At 39.5% G+C, this 14,551-nt stretch overlaps 1 protein-coding gene across 13 annotated transcripts in view; it reads right to left on the bottom strand.

The window, feature by feature from the left end:
- Nucleotides 1-14,551, bottom strand: part of ROBO2 (roundabout guidance receptor 2) — an 863,595-nt gene that overhangs the window by 249,821 nt on the left and 599,223 nt on the right. For 9 of the 13 annotated variants that reach the window (XM_061627931.1, XM_061627933.1, XM_061627938.1 and 6 more), the window contains exon 7: nucleotides 13,909-13,920. The exons of the other annotated variants lie outside the window; for them this stretch is intronic. In XM_061627931.1, coding sequence (XP_061483915.1) covers nucleotides 13,909-13,920 — 12 coding nt within the window. The remainder of the gene's footprint in view (nucleotides 1-13,908; nucleotides 13,921-14,551) is intronic. 13 annotated transcript variants of the gene reach the window in all.

The following is a 14,551-nucleotide window of genomic DNA, read 5'->3' as shown; positions in this document are numbered from 1 at the left end:
ACTTTCCTTCCCCCATCCTGCTGCTTAGCTGATGTGTGGGAGGGTGTTGTGGGACATGTAAGATTAGGCAGTGGGCCAGAAACAGCCCAGGTGAGGGCAGACTGTACACTTTTGAGAAGAAATAGAAAAAAGGGCATGTTTCTTAGAGGTTATGCATACTCACTGGAGAATGTGCATATTGCAAGTACAAAACGTAATTGATATATAACTCATTGCCCAAGGCCTGTTGGGCATTATGCATATTCAGCTGAGATAAGCACTTTCCCTAAGGCATGTTGGAGATTATGTACATCGACCAGGAAATGTGCACAGTTCCCTCTTCTTGAAAGTTAATGTGCACATTCTCTAAGAGGTCTGGTGAATGTGCACAATGATCAGTTATTATGCACATTAGACACTTATGTTCTCCTTAACATATACACCACAGATGCTTTAAAATGCTTACCCAGGTTTGTCACAGAGGGATTAATCTATTGCTGACTGAACTCACAAGGAAAAAAAACCCCTTATATTTCACATCGTTAACGGAATGTAACTAAACACACACGCACACACACACACAGAGAGAGAGAGAGAGAGAGAGAGAGAGAGAGAGAGAGAGAGAGGTTCATTAAGAAGGTTCATTTAAATCTAAAACCGACCTTTGTGAAAAGTAATTAAAATTTCTTTGGAAAACTTACAGTTCAAAAATGGGAGCTCACTTGAGACATTCATGATTTATTAACACAATGTTTACCTCAAAGGAAATGGTGTATCAAATGAGATCTTTTATTCATGATGGAACTCGTGCCTTCAGGCTATAAGATCTAAAACAAATATGTTCTGAAAGTCCTCTTCCAACTGTAGTTAATTTATTGTCTGCACAAGGACGCAAAGTTTAATTGCTTAAATCTTTTGGCTTTGGCATTCATTACCTTAGTAACCTACTTCTCTATAATTGAAACAGAACTATTCAATGTGTAATCCTGTCAACAATGTTCCTGGAGACTCCTTGTTTTGTGTCTGTAGGCCTCATCCTCTCTATCTCACAGAAAAGCAAAAAGTTCAGAATACTAAAGGATTATTCTGAGTAAAAGAATATTTCCTTTAAAGTTCCATACATAAGTGATTCTGGTACAGAATTTTCAGGAAACTGAATCTTCAGACAATATCCCTTTGCAGATGGATAAATAAAACATAGCCTCAACCTTGTGGGAGAACCCTGCTAAAATTGTAGTTCAATTATTTATAAGTTCAACTTAATTGTCTAAAGTATATTAGGGGTCTTCAGAAGTTTGATGGTAATGTACAAGAATTAAAGGTAGAATTGTAGGAAGGTTTAGATTTTGGGACAGAATTTTGGGAGCAACCATCAATATTTTTATGATAAAACTTTATATAGATCTCAAGCTATTTTTATTGACTATGATAAAAGGGAAGGTTGCTAAGGATGAAGATCAGGTTTTTTTCACATGGTAGTGGAAGCCAGGATAATTTATGTTAAACTGACTTGGACAGCAAAACAGATTCTGAGACTGAGGGAATAGTATATAAAATTACTATCATGTCCTGGTTCGATTACTATAATGAACTTTAAATGGGACTGATTCTAAAGTCCCCAACACTGTTTAACATGCATATGAAGCTGTTGGGATGGAGATTTAGGGTGAAGTGTCAGCTGATGATACCTAACTCTATTTTTTTCTGTAACATCTGAATCAGGAGAGGCCATGCAAACCCTAGACAAGTGTCTGGACTCAGTGATGGGCTGGATGAGGGCCAATAAACTGGGTCTGAATCCTAGCAAGCCGGAGGTGCTGTAGATTGGTGGTTCTCAAGTTTGGATAATTGGTCATTTGCCTACTTTGGATGTGGTTGTACTCCCTCCGAAAGAGCAGGTTCATAGTCTGGGGGTGCTCTTGGATCCATTTTTGTCGTTAGAGGCCCAGGTGACCTCAGTGGCTAGGAGTGCCCTTTACCAGCATCGGCTGGTAGGGCAGCTGCAACCATTTCTGGATAGCCTGACCACTGTTGTCCATGCACTGGTACCCTAAAGGCTGGATTACTGTAATGTGCTCTATGTGGGCCTGCCCTTGAGGTTGGTCTAGAAGCTGCAGCTAGTGCAAAATGCAGTGGCACAACTGCAGGTGAAGGCCTTGTGCAGATACCATCTTATCAGGAAATCCATTCTGTAAAATATAGGAAACTGACCTTTAGTGTTCTGTCATCTACCCTTTGGAATTCTCTCCCCTTTAATATTAGACAGACACCATCTTCATTATCTTTCCGGTGACTACTAAAGACCTTCCTCTTTCAACAAGTCTTTTTAAGTAGAGACCTTATCCCAGTTTGCATCTATTCTGGAATTGCTTTTTAAGATTTTTTTAAAAAAATGTTTTTAAGATGTTTTAAGATGTTTTTAATGCTTTTTCATTTTTTTGCCACCCTAGACTCCTTCTGGGAGGGCGGGCGGGATAGATGTTTAATGAATAATAATAATACAAAAATTAAAATAATAAAATAATAATCCAGAAAATCCAGCTGGTTTACAATGTTGCCACTTGAGTCCTGATGGAGGTGAGGCAGTCAGATCATATGACACTATTACTGTACTGCACTGGCTGCTGGTGTGTTTCTAAGCCCACTTTAAAGTGCAGGTTATGACCTTCAAAGTTTTAAACCAGGGGTGGGGAATGTCCAATCCACAGTCTTAATTAGGCCTGCCAGGCCTCATCATTTGGCCATGCCCCAACAACAGCATGTGTGGAGTAAGTAAACTCACAACTGGGCCAAAAAAGGGTTTGCAGGCACCACTGAGCGGTGGTGCCTGAAAGCCCTTTGCAAGGTGCTTTGAAGCCCTATCAGCTGAATGTTGGGGTTTTAAAGTGAGGTACAGGGCTCTTTGCAAGCACCTACATTCACTAACTGATTGTTAGTGCTTGAAGCGAGCCCTGCACAGCTGAAGCTGAAGCTCAAGAAACCCCCAGTGCAGCCAAGGGGGCTGGAGGACGCAGCTTAGTTTTAAAGTGCTTCTTCCTGTGTTTTGAATTTAAAATGTGCAGTTTTAAAAAAAGAGAATGGAAGCAGCTTGTATGAATGCACTTCCCCTAGTCCTTTGAACACAAACTGCTTTCTCCACAGGGAGAAAAATGCTCTGTTTTTAGGAGCATTTTCCTCTCTGCAGAGACTTCTCAGGGGCTCCATCTAAGGGATGAACAGCTCATTATAAGTTATAGAAAGCATCTTTGAAGGCATGGTCCAGCACCAATCAGCTGAATGGCACTGCAACTGTGTCTTCAAAAAAGGTTGCTGTAACTGACAAACAGCTGATTGGTGCAAACGTCTTTGAACTTTGACAGGTGTCAGTCACCTGACATCATTATGTGTGGTTGTGCCAACTGCCAAAGTTGGCCCATGGGGTATGTGGGAGATCCAGTTCCTTTCCTCGCCTTAAATAATTTGGGTCCAAGCTATTTGAAGGCCTGCCTGAAATCATACCAACCTGCCCACACTTTAAGATCAGCAATAGAGGATCATCTTATCTGTCTGCCTCCAAGAGTAGTTGGTTGGCATGAGGGAGAAGGCATTTTCCATTATGGCTCCATGACTCTGGAACTCACTGATCTGGGTTATACAGGCAAGCCGTATAGAATAGCCTCAATTCTGAAACAGCATTCAGAATGTAGCACTGGCAATATTTTGGTACTATGGGCATACGTTATTTCTTTTTGTTGGCTTGTTTGTGTTGCAATAAAACAAACAAAAAGCTCCCTAAGCGTCTCAATATGGATGGGAAGAAGACACCACAACTGGAGGAGGGGAGCATATGTGTATAGAAATCAAATTAATGTTCTATAGCCTAAGCAGTCTTACCCAGAAGATACATCCTTCCCCCCTCTTTTGGAACTTGGCTTAATATGATGTAAAATTATATGCTGGACTGCTCAGAGCTACTTCATCTTATGACTACTTCCAGTGATCAGATCTGTTTTGCTTGATGTCAGTACTAACAATATGTACTAATAGTACAGTCTCTGAGCTAAGGAACAATGCTGTTGTGAGCCAAGCAGGGAGGGGGCAGACAGATGAGGACAAAACAGAGGATGAGGACTTGGATTGGGACCCCAGGGAGGAGACAGACAGCAGGGTGGACTCACAGGGCACCTCAGCCCCTGTATTTGACAGTTCAGCCCCCTCAGATCCTGACCCCCCTATTCAAGAGCCACCTGGTGCATCTGACACTCTCCAATTGGCCATCAGACATTTCCCAGCTGAGCGCTGCCCAGCTTCCCATGCCCGAACTGACAACTAGCAGCCCCCCTCTGTTGGAGGGGGAGGTTGAGATCAAACCAGCTTTGCCCTGTGTTCGGAGGAGCTGGAGGCGGGAAGTTGAACAATCTGACCTGAGACAGAGTCTTCGTTTGCAGGCTTGATCCAAGACTACTTAAGGGGACTCGGGGGGAACCCAGTTGCTGAGGCAATGTCTTAGAGACGTGAGATCATGCTTAGTCAGAGTTAGAGCAGTGCACAGTTCTTAGAAAGAGTAGTTAGGTTAATGAGGTGAACTGCTTTGGATGTAATAAAAAGAGAAAAAGCCACAGCCAAGTCTGAGCCTGATTTCCTCGACTTTGGGCAGGACAAATGCAGACTCAGGAGCCATAGTAAGCTGTGTAAGGAAAAGTTATACAAGCTGCAAAGGCAAGGCATCCCATAGCAGAAAAACTAGAGTCCATGACCAAATCCTGGATATAGCCTCTCTCTCAATAGGTAAGAGAAAGGATAATTGTGATGAGATGACTTTTGTTAGATAATTGTCTCACATGTAGGTTTGAGTTCAAGGAGACCACTGAAGGAAATTAATAATGGGAAAATATCAAAGCTTGCCAGTAGAGCACATGCTTTGCATGAACAAGTCCCAGTTTAATTCCCTGGCACTCCAGGTAAAGGATCCCATAGTTTGGAAAGATTTCTATCTGAGAGTGCTGCCAGACAGAGTTGATGTCTGGCTAGATGGCCTGAAGGCCTGACAAAGCAACATATGGTTTTTGGGTTTTTTGGTCTATTCACACATTAGGTCATCTGAAAGTCACGCTGTTAAACTGGTGCACAACTTCAAGTTGCTAACTGATTAACTTTGGGTCTTCTAAAATTTCCACAGCAGCACTTATCCAAACACAATATTCCAATTTAAAGTGTGGCTTAAAATTGTATTTTCCTTGCCATTGGGACACATCTGGCTCTGTAATCATCATATGATGCCTATAATTTGATACCTACTGGAATGTTAATGAAATGGAGCATAGTGAAACAAGAAATTTGGCATCCATATTTTACCAAATAAATATTATCATTTTCATTCAGGGGCTAGGGAACTGTAATTGGTGTTGCCTAGACCATGTTGCAATTAAAATATCTGAAACATTTAAACAGAAGCAATGCTTTGATGACAAGGAAATTATTCCTTGTCATGACCTTGAACTATTTCATGGGTTCATCCCTGCTGTTGTTGCACATGAGCTGGTTTACCTGCCTACTTCTAGGTAAGAGCAGGAAGTTGTATCCCCACTTTACTTCAGCAGCAGGGATGGATCATACCATTCCAGTAGTGGTAGATGAACCTCTCTCTTAATGCTGGGCCATACTGAAATTAAAGCATGTTGTGCAGGGAAGTTTTAAGGAGTCTGAGATACTCTCAATCACAGTACTTAAAGCCTGAGCAGCAGGTAAGCCTCTAGAAGGAAGCAACTCTGCTTGTCTAACTCAAATTATCTTCTTTCTATCAAGTTAAGAGGCTTTGCGCATACTTGCACATGCTGTTACTGATTATTTATTTAAAGCATTTTTACCCAGATCCTCAGCTGAAAGAAGGCTCCAATAGTGCCTTACAAATATCAATAAGATACTATTGAATGTGTTTGTGTAGTTAAAGGATAAAGTTCATTAGGAATAAATGTTCATTGGATTGTGGCCACATATATCTACTAATTATTCACAGATTTTAAAGCAGCAGAATAGGTTTCTCAAATATCTTAACTGCCAGACAGACAATGGCTGTGTTCACATGTCATATCACTGCTCAAAAGTCTCCACTTTGCTCCTCCACTGCTCAACCACTAGTCTTGGTTTGTCTTGCTGTCCAAGCCTGGGCTTATGGTTTGTTTCTGTTTAAAAAAGGTCAACATTTGGATTGACTTACTACTCATAGTTCTGGAGAAACAAACCAAATTTTGTTGTTGTTATGTGCCCAAGTCTACTACGACTTATGGCGACCCTATGAATCAGTCACCTCCAATAGCATCTGTTATAAACCACCCTGTTCTGATCTTGTAAGTTCAGGTCTGGGGCTTCCTTTATGCAATCAATCCATCTCTTGTTTGGCCTTCCTCTTTTTCTACTCCCTTCTGTTTTTCCCAGCATTATTGTCTTTTCTAGTGAATCCCTGGATACTCCAATATGGGGTCCCACAGGGTTCAGTTCTGTCCCCCATGCTCTTTAATATCTATATGAAGCCGCTGGGCGAGGTCATTAGGAGATTTGGACTGCTTTTCCAGCAATATGCTGATGATACGCAGCTCTACTTCTCCTTTTCATCTTCTTCAGGTGAGGCTGTTAATGTACTAAACCACTGCCTGGCTGCGATAATGGACTGGATGAGAGCTAATAAACTGAGACTCAATCCTGACAAGACTGAGATGCTGTTGGTGGGGGGGCTCTCTGCCCAGATGGTTGATGTCCGACCTGCCCTAGATGGGGTTACACTCCCCCTAAAGGAGCAGGTCCATAGTTTGGGGGTCTTATTAGATCCGCTCCTGTCACTGGAGGCTCAAGTAGCCTCGGTGGCAAGGAATGCGTTCTACCAGCTTCGGCTGGTAGCCCAACTAAGACCCTATCTGGATAGGGAGAACCTCGCCACAGTTATCTATGCTCTGGTAACCTCTAGATTGGACTACTGTAATGCACTCTACGTAGGGTTACCTATGAAGACGGTTCGGAAACTTCAGCTGGTGCAGAATGCTGCGGCCAGAGTTCTTACTGGAACTAAAAAATTTGATCATATAACACCTGTCCTGGCCCAGCTGCACTGGCTACCAATGTGTTTCCGGGCCAGATTCAAAGTGTTGGTTCTTACCTATAAAGCCCTTAACGGCATTGGACCGCAATACCTGGCGGAACGCCTCTCCCGCTATGTACCTACCCGGTCGCTGCGCTCGACGTCGAAGGCCCTTCTCCGTGTCCCAACACATAGGGAGGCACGGAGAACGATAACTAGAGCTAGGGCCTTCTCAGTGGTGGCCCCCGAATTATGGAATGCCCTCCCTGATGAGATACGCCTGGCGCCTTCTCTGCAATCTTTTCGGCGCCAGGTAAAGACCTACCTCTTTGCCCAGGCATTTTAAAAAAATAAAAATTTGTATTTAAATTTGAAAATTTTAATTATGTTTCATTGTGTATTGTATTTACATCCACCTGTATTTTAACCTGTTTTATTATGCTGTACACCGCCCTGGGAGCTTATTGCTATAGGGCGGTCTAAAAATGTAATAAAATAAATAAATAAATAAATAATAAATCATGTCTTCTCCTTATGTGTCCAAAGTATGATAAGCTCAGTTTCATCATTTTAGCTGGAGAAACAAACCACATACCCAGGTTCAAATGAGAAGCAAAGCTAGGATTTTGCTACAGCTTGTACTAGGATGTCACTCGTTCATGTTAAACAATATTTAAACATTAACTATGGTTTAACATAATGTGTGAAGCCGGTCAATGGTCTTTCAAAGCCACTCTCAGGCTCTTCGTTAGTTTTTCAGAAATTAATTTAATTTCATGACAAGCCTTTTTAAAAATTGTATTATAAATTATGACTTCCGGGAAGGATGACTTCGCTTGTGCCTGCTTTTTGAGACGAGCTCTCGTCTCAGAAGAAGCTTTTTCAGTTATAAAATCAGTCAGAACGTTCTTTTTGACTGGTAAAGATTTTCTCCCGGGCAGGGAGAAACGTAGAGATTAACCACAAAAGCCTGTTTTTGTTGGGAGGACTGGATTTCATTAATTTATGAGAGAAAGTTTAGCCAGCAATGCCGGACGGACTTCCAAACAAGCTCTAACTGATTAATGCGACACGTTTATCTTTTCTTCAAAGAAAAACGGACTTTAACAGGCAAGCATCCTTCTTTCTATTTTTTTTTCACTTGGTTTAAATTGTTGCAGCAATAAGAGATTTGTCAATGAATCAGCTATAAAGAATTTCTGGGTGAGTTATAACTCTTCTCTTTTATTCACGAAATTAAGGAGGAAAGAAATTGAAAAAGCTTATCTTTGTTCTTATTGCAAAAAGCTATCCTGGAATTGCATTCTAAAGATATAAACGGAAGAGGGATTTCTATTCCGAGGAGAAAAAAATAAATAAATTTGATTTATGAACTTTGGAATATTATATGTCTGGGACTATTTTTTTTTTTTTGTCTATTTCATTTTGACGAATCTGCTTGTTCACGACGCCACTAACTGTTTTGATGCTGGGAACTAAATTTGTTTTGTATTCCTGAACATATAAGAGATAAGGCAGGCTGTTCTGTCTACACTGTGATGTCATCAAGCCTGGAATATTAACCCAATTGTTGCTGAAATAAGAAGTGGTTTTTTGTTTTGTTTTGTTTGTTTTCATGGTTTTAAGAATGGCAATCAAGAAAGTGGCTGAGAATCTGGAAGTAACTATGTTCCAGAAAATAATGGATAAGATTGAGATAATGAAACAAACCCTGAGACAGGGTAGAAAGGAGATGAAAATTGAATTGGGCAAAATGACGCAGGAGCTTAAAGAAATAGGGGATCTTGTGAAAGAGGAGATTGATGAGATTAGAGATGAGAAAAGAAAAATTAAAGGGAAGATACAAGACCTGGAGATTGGAACAAATGTGGAATTGGAAAAAGATCTGGAGTTTATGGATATTAGAAACAAAGTTTACTGTTTGGAATTCAACGTTGTCTCTGAAGAAATTAATGAAGATATTAGAGATAAAGTTATCAATGTCTTGGATAATTTTCTGGACTGGAATGATGTGATGGAGCTTGATATAGAAAAAATCTATGGAATTAACTACAGATATGTGACAATGGAAAAACTCTCAAGAGATGAGCCAGTGCATTTTGTAAAAAAGAAGAACAGAGATATGACTTTACAACAATATTTCAGCAACATATTCAGAATTGATGGCAAGGAAATATTTGTGATAAAGGAAATTCCCATCAGACTCTTATTATATGACTATAGCTATGACAGCAAGATTATTGTGGAATACTGATAATGGAAGAATGGACACTGAAATTATTGGATTTAACAGGACTATTGAAGATGGAAGATGGAATATTGATAATGGAAGAATGGCTATTGAAATTATTGGACCTAACAGATTTGACGAGATGGATTAATCAATATGTTTATTTGGACTATGGCTATGACAACAAGATTATTATGGGATACTGATAATGGAAGAATGGCTACTGAAATTACTGGACAACAGGATTATTGAAGATGGAAGATGGAATTAACATTGATAATGGAAGAATGGCTATTGAAATTATTGGACCTAATAGATTTGAATGAGATGGATTAATCGACATGCTTATTTGGAGAAAAATTGATAGATATATTTCTCAAAGAATTGAAACCTCTCTTTGACTTTTTGTGGAAAGAATAAAGTAATGTTTATGAGATTTGATGATTAATTAAGATAACTACTGGAGGAAAGTGATTTTATAATATAATTTAAGAGACAGGATTGTTATATATTGTAGACCTATATCTGATCTGCGACAAATCGGAAGTCAACATTTTATTTTACTGTTTAATCACTTTTGTTTTGTTTTGTTTTGTCTTTGAATGATTTTTGATTTTGTTTTGTTTGTTTTATGAAAATTTGAATAAAAATTATTGACAAAAAAAATAAAATTGTATTATAAATTATTAACGTTACTTGCTCAAGCATAGCTGTACTGAGCTGTAAATGATTTGTGAATTACCATTCTTGTGTGCTATGAGTAAGATATTGGTGCAGAGGGTCTAAATGTTATCTACTAAATTTATTTCACTTCATATCAGGAACTCAAGCAGAAACAATTCAGCCAACAGAGGAAGTAGCCATTACATAGGGATGCTCCTCTCACACATTCCTAGGACAACAAAAATATATTGTATCCTCCTTTCCTTGAGATAGGACTGCTGACAAGAGGTGAGGGGGGGAAAGTAAATCAATCATATCTACAAAGCATGTTAGAAAGCAAAATGTGGAAGTAACTATCTAAGGCTTCAGCAGGCAGCAATGTTACTAAGGGTACTTAATCACTTAATCTCTGTTGCTAAGCAATCACAGGAAAAAATAATGACCACCTTCAACTGCAACTTGGAGGGAGGCCTCCTAGAGCAGCAGAAAATAGAGAAGCAGGTTGTTGCTGCTGCTAGCTTGACACTGGACAGATGACAAGAGTGCAGGGCCGGCGCCAGAGGCTGAGGGCCCCTCCTTAGGGTGGGTGGGTAGCACTCCCTTCCGTGATCTGCGGCAATGTCGGCTCCTGACCCTGCCGTGGATCACAGAGAGAGAGCTCCCAGGCACCCCCTCTACTACTGTACAGGCCCACAATGCCCGCCTGCATGCCCCACCTACCTTTCCCTTCAAGTAAATGCTGGCCACACTGTGCATGCCAACAACCAAGGTGGCGATGGAGGCATCAGTCCTTTAGGGAAGCCATCTTGGTTGATGGCAGGCATGCGTGGGCAGCATTCACTTCAGGGGAAAGGTAGGTGGGGTGTGCGGGCAGGTACTGGGGCCTAGGGCAGGCTGGTGCCTAAGGGCCCTGGCATGCCTGGCACCGGCCCTGCAAGAGTGTGTCTGTGTAACTGGGGTATGTTTACGTACTTTCCTCCATGACCAGATGAGTTTCTTTTGTTAAGCTAATAGAGTGGCCAGGTTAATGGGTCTATCAGGTGCCCAGTAACTGGTGAATGGGCCAGGAAGATCCCTTTGAAACTTTTCAGGAGAGCCTCCCCTCCCTCCTGGGGCCTAGGAAAGGCTTGTGTAGTTAGTTGTGTCAGAGAATGGCTGGGAACTTGAGGCAGGCAGAGAGACTGGCTCTCTACACCATGGCTTTAGGATGCCTCCTGTAACCCTGATGGAAAAGCTGGATATTGGACTGCTGATGCCTTGAAATCCTCCATCCTAAGCTCAGGTTGGAATGTGTGTAAATAAACAAACCATATTTCATAAAGACACCACAGTCTTCGCTAACCTTCTTCCCAAGGAAACCAAACCCAGGGCAAGCGCAGGGACCCCTGGACATCTCACTGCTCGGAGATTGGGGTGGCGCGCAACAATATTAAAGCAAAACATATATAAAAACATTTGTAAAAAAGCTTAAAAACATTTTGAAAGGTTTAAACATATATTTTAAATTATTAAATATATTAAATAAGGCTTCCTTCACGCTGAGAAAAGATTGTGATATTGCAGTGTGTTCCCCCCCCCACATTTTTTATTTATTTATTAGATTTATATCCAGCCCTTCCTCCCAGTAGGAGCCCAGCAGGCTTTTATGTCCTGCACACATCCACAACTGCCCTGTTTATACCAGCCTGTTTCCAATCATCTGGTTATCCCAAGCCTGAATAACTTGTGATTCACAAGCAACAGAGATCATCAGAGAGCAACAAGCAACAGAAGACCATCAGCCACAGATGCCTGACAATAACCAGACAATAACCATGGCCAGGGCAGAGAGCAAAAAAGAGGCTTATCTAGGCTCTGGTGCTACAATATATGACTGGTAAACAAAGTTTGACTTGGTAAATTGAAAATTATTGAGGCCTAGGCTAAATTCAAATGAGACTGATGTGCCAACTTCCTAGAAAGAAACCTACTATACATTCAGTTACATCTAAGTTTAGTTGGTAGATATCACCATCCTAATCCTGGCTAGTGATATTCGCTTGGGACAACTTGTCTTCTAAGGGAAGAAATATCTGCATCATGGTTTACATTAGGAATTACATGAGTCTACTACAGTTCGCATTAGTCCAGGCCAACATTCCAGGGTCTGGACTGGTTTCCTATAGTTTTCTAGACATCAGGCAAGGTGTTAATTTTGAGTCCTAAATATTTTGGCCTTCAGATTTAGCATCTTTTTCTTTCACAATCTCTACCTTCTCTAAACCACTTCTAAACTACCTTCTTCTAAACCACCACGAAAATGACAATCAAGAGCCATGATAGTGCTAAAATCCGAATCAGTGTATTTTCTAAAGTGCTTGTTCTGATTTGATTTATTTCTGATTGTCATTGTTAAGTAAGCTTTATAATTGATCACATTTGTTCTGAAATGTTTTTAAATTTGTTTTTACTTTCCACACTAGCAGTAATGAAACATTGATATTTTTGGATTTTTTTTTATTTGCTGTTTGATTGAAACATTTTACCTCCACCAATTAAATTTTCTCATGAAATAGGAAAACTGTGGATGAAATTAATTTCCCCCATTAAATTGTCACTCATGGTATTTGGAACAAACTCCTTGCACTGCCTCAGTGAAACACAGCAAAAAAAAAAAAACCTGTGTGAAAAATATTAACTTGTTCATCTGAAAAACCCATCTTATGAGTGCAATAACAGAAGTAAATCGTCTAAATAGGAATAAATACCCTGCTTCCAGAACCCATCTGCTCCTAAACTCCTGTAGGAAATCTTTTCAAAAGCTTAAAATAAAAAAAACAGCTATTTCAGAGATGAGCAATACAGTTATTACTCATAATGTTTTGATTTGCTAATGGGAATCTGGTACAGAGCTGTTATATTCACCAGCTGCCATCTACCTCAGGCAGAATCATGCTTGACTTTTCATATGTACAGTCAGTACCATATGCTAGGAATGGCTTGCTTTGGCCAAACAGACAGAAATAATTCAAGCTTAAATTTTCACGCTTGTTCAAAAAACAAGGATATGACAATACAGATAAAGACTGAAATAGCTGAAACTATCAACAACACTGCAGCCACCCTATACTTGGCACTACATATATCAACTGGAATTGCACATTTAAAAAAAAAATCACTTTAGACATATTAGTAAAAAAAAAATTCTGTTTCACTTGAAACAATGTAAAATAAAAGTAATGATTTCATCATCTTTATTCTATTTCATTTTTAATACTGATCTTTAAGAGAGCTACCCTGTCTAATAAAAAAGGGCTGAAAAATTCTATATGCTCACCTAGAAGTTATCTTTCCACTGGCACTTCAGTTACAAATGTAGTACTTCATCAGAAAAAAAATAGTGATTCTTTAATATTAATGTTTCTTAATTCAATCATGTATACATATATTTTCAACAGCTGTAACAAATTATTTTATTTTAGAAGTGATGCTGAAAATACAGATGCAGAAATTTATGCAAGGAAAACAAAGCCCAGTAATATCAGTTATTGTTCTTTTTATGAATTTAAATGGGCTACAGTTTTGACCATTAAATCCATACCTTGGATTTTGGCCATTAGGATATAATTTAAAACAAACATAATTACTGACATCATTGCAGAATGCAGCCTCATTTATCCAAACAACCACCAAAATATCTATATAGTCAATGATTCATATAAAAAGAATTACAATTCATTACACAAAAGATGTAAGAGCACACATAATATTTGGATAAGTAGGAACACTGATAAACAATGTTTAGGTATTAATTGAGGATAGTCAAGATACTAACTGGATAATCACGGTCCAGAACAGATGCAAAACATTTCCCCCTTAACATGCTGCTTGAGGATTAAATATGTAGTAGTTAATAACTACAGAAGACAGTCCTACATGGTTAGAAAATGAAAGATGAAGAACTGTATGAAGTCATGCTAAAATGGATAGAAGGATGGTTACTTACCAACAGGACGAGCTGGAGAATTTACAATGGTGTGATGAGAATATAACAAAATTAAAGAAAAAAATAAATTTTGTCAGAATGCATGATATGTAATGTTATGTTTAACTGTGGATACTCAGCTGACCACTAAATTCTCATGTCAGCCACAGTTGCTATTATTTAAGTTACAATTATTAGAACTGCAAATTGTTGAAGGCAAGTTCCTGTACAACTTTTGAAAAGGCTATCTGGAATCAATCATCTGAGTAACATGCTTGATTGAAGTAAACTAGCTTTACATTAGGCCAAACTTTTAGACCTTGCTGAATATATCATTCAAAGCCACAGACTGGCAAATGTCAATTCAATAAAATAAAAGTATCACTGTCTGATTTAACTACCAATTGAGCTTTAAGCATGGCTGGTCAGGACTGCAGCAGAGGTTAGAGCAAAGCCCAAGGCACAATTTTTCCTCATTCAGTAATAGACACAAAAGCTCACAGGACATCCCCTTTTCAATCTCTGACAGACCTGATGAAAATATAACATAACTTCCAATGGCCATAGGGATTTCAACTCATAATCTTCCAAACTGCCGCTTAGATAACTTTGAGTTTCTTTTAAAAATGTGGAATGATTGACAGGTTATTTCTGTTTCAGTCTG

This window comes from Rhineura floridana, chromosome 5 (assembly GCF_030035675.1).
Source record: "Rhineura floridana isolate rRhiFlo1 chromosome 5, rRhiFlo1.hap2, whole genome shotgun sequence".
Taxonomy (NCBI): domain Eukaryota; kingdom Metazoa; phylum Chordata; class Lepidosauria; order Squamata; family Rhineuridae; genus Rhineura; species Rhineura floridana.
Note: the sequence above shows the minus strand (reverse complement) of the source record. Positions and strands in the feature narration are given on the sequence as shown.